At 23.8% G+C, this 1,331-nt stretch overlaps 1 protein-coding gene across 1 annotated transcript in view; it reads left to right on the forward strand.

Moving 5' to 3' along the window:
• LOC107576782 (nuclear pore complex protein Nup155-like) overlaps positions 1–537 on the forward strand; it is a gene marked incomplete at its 3' end in the record, with an annotated part of 10,311 nt that extends 9,774 nt beyond the window's left edge. The window contains exons 8-9 of the mRNA XM_016262913.1: positions 314–336; positions 422–537. Of these exons, the coding sequence (XP_016118399.1) occupies positions 314–336; positions 422–537 (139 nt within the window). The remainder of the gene's footprint in view (positions 1–313; positions 337–421) is intronic.
• Between the last annotated feature and the right edge of the window lie 794 nt (positions 538–1,331).

Raw genomic sequence — 1,331 nt, forward strand, 5'->3', positions numbered from 1 at the left:
TTTATTTTGTTGTGAGTATTTAATTGAATACTGATTTATTTATTTTGTTTATTGTGAGTGACAAAATTTGGAGCATTTTTACAAAAAAGTTTTTATTTATGCATTTTTGTTGTGAGAAATGACAGATTTTAGAGTATTTTTAAAAAAGTGCTTTATTTAGTTTATTATGAGTAGTGGCAGATTTTGGAGCATTTTTACACAAATACTTATTTAATTGATTGAGTAATGATTTGTAATTTTGGGGCATTTTTAAATTTCTGCTCCGTTTGCGTTCCAGGGTTTTTGTAGTGCATCACTTCCCACATTTTTTTAGCCAATCAGAAATGTTCTCTGCCGGTCAATGATTTTGTGTGTTTGGGTTCAGGTTGAAATCCCTTCCAGCCGCGCTCTGTATTTCTCTGATGATGCTCTTTGGTTTTAGCTGGAGAGCACGGCCAGTTCATCTGATCTGGAGGTCGTACTGCTGGAGCTTCAGGGTTTGAAGGAGTTCCTGGACAAAAACTCCCAGTTCAGTCCGACTTCTCTGGGTGTGGCCAAGTAGGTGCCCTTCAGATCCTCTCATGGTCATCTTGTTGAAATGCACGCTGGCTTTTCTAACTTACTTGACCTCTTCACTTTCATCTCACCAGCAAACCTAGTTTAAGGTTATATTTATAATTTTTTATATTTTTAAGGTTATATTTATTATATTTATATTTAAATAAATCAAACATAGTTATTTAGTTCGTATTTATTGTTTATTTATCTTCATTTTTTACTTTTTTTTTAATGAATTTATTTAGTATTTAATTTAAGTTTTATTCATTTACTAATTTTCAGATATGTAGTCATTGATACATTTTTTTAAATTTGTTTTATTTTAAATGCATAAAAAAATATAAATTTTTTATAAGATAATTAATAAAAAATATATTTATATTCTCTAAATATAAATATATATATTTTTTACTTTTTTTATTAATTAATTTAGTATTTAATTTGTTTTAAGCTTTAATTACAAATTTACAGTTATGTAGTTTATTAACTTTTAGTTTGTGTTTTAAATAAAACATTTTTAATTATATACTATTAATAAGATATATTGTTTTCTATAAATATATTTTACGATTTTTATATTTAGTATTTAATGTTATAAGTTTAATTTACTAATTTTCAGATATGTATTCATTGATGAATTTTTTATAAGATAATAAAAATGATATTTATATTCTTTAAATATAAATATATATATTATTTTTATTTTATTTTTGTTACAATTTTTATATTTATTTAGTATTTAATTTGTTATTCGTTTCATTTACTAATATGTAGTTAACTTTTTTATTTATTTT

The sequence above is a fragment of the Sinocyclocheilus grahami genome, unplaced genomic scaffold (assembly GCF_001515645.1).
Source record: "Sinocyclocheilus grahami isolate Dianchi unplaced genomic scaffold, SAMN03320097.WGS_v1.1 scaffold4328.1, whole genome shotgun sequence".
Lineage (NCBI taxonomy): Eukaryota > Metazoa > Chordata > Actinopteri > Cypriniformes > Cyprinidae > Sinocyclocheilus > Sinocyclocheilus grahami.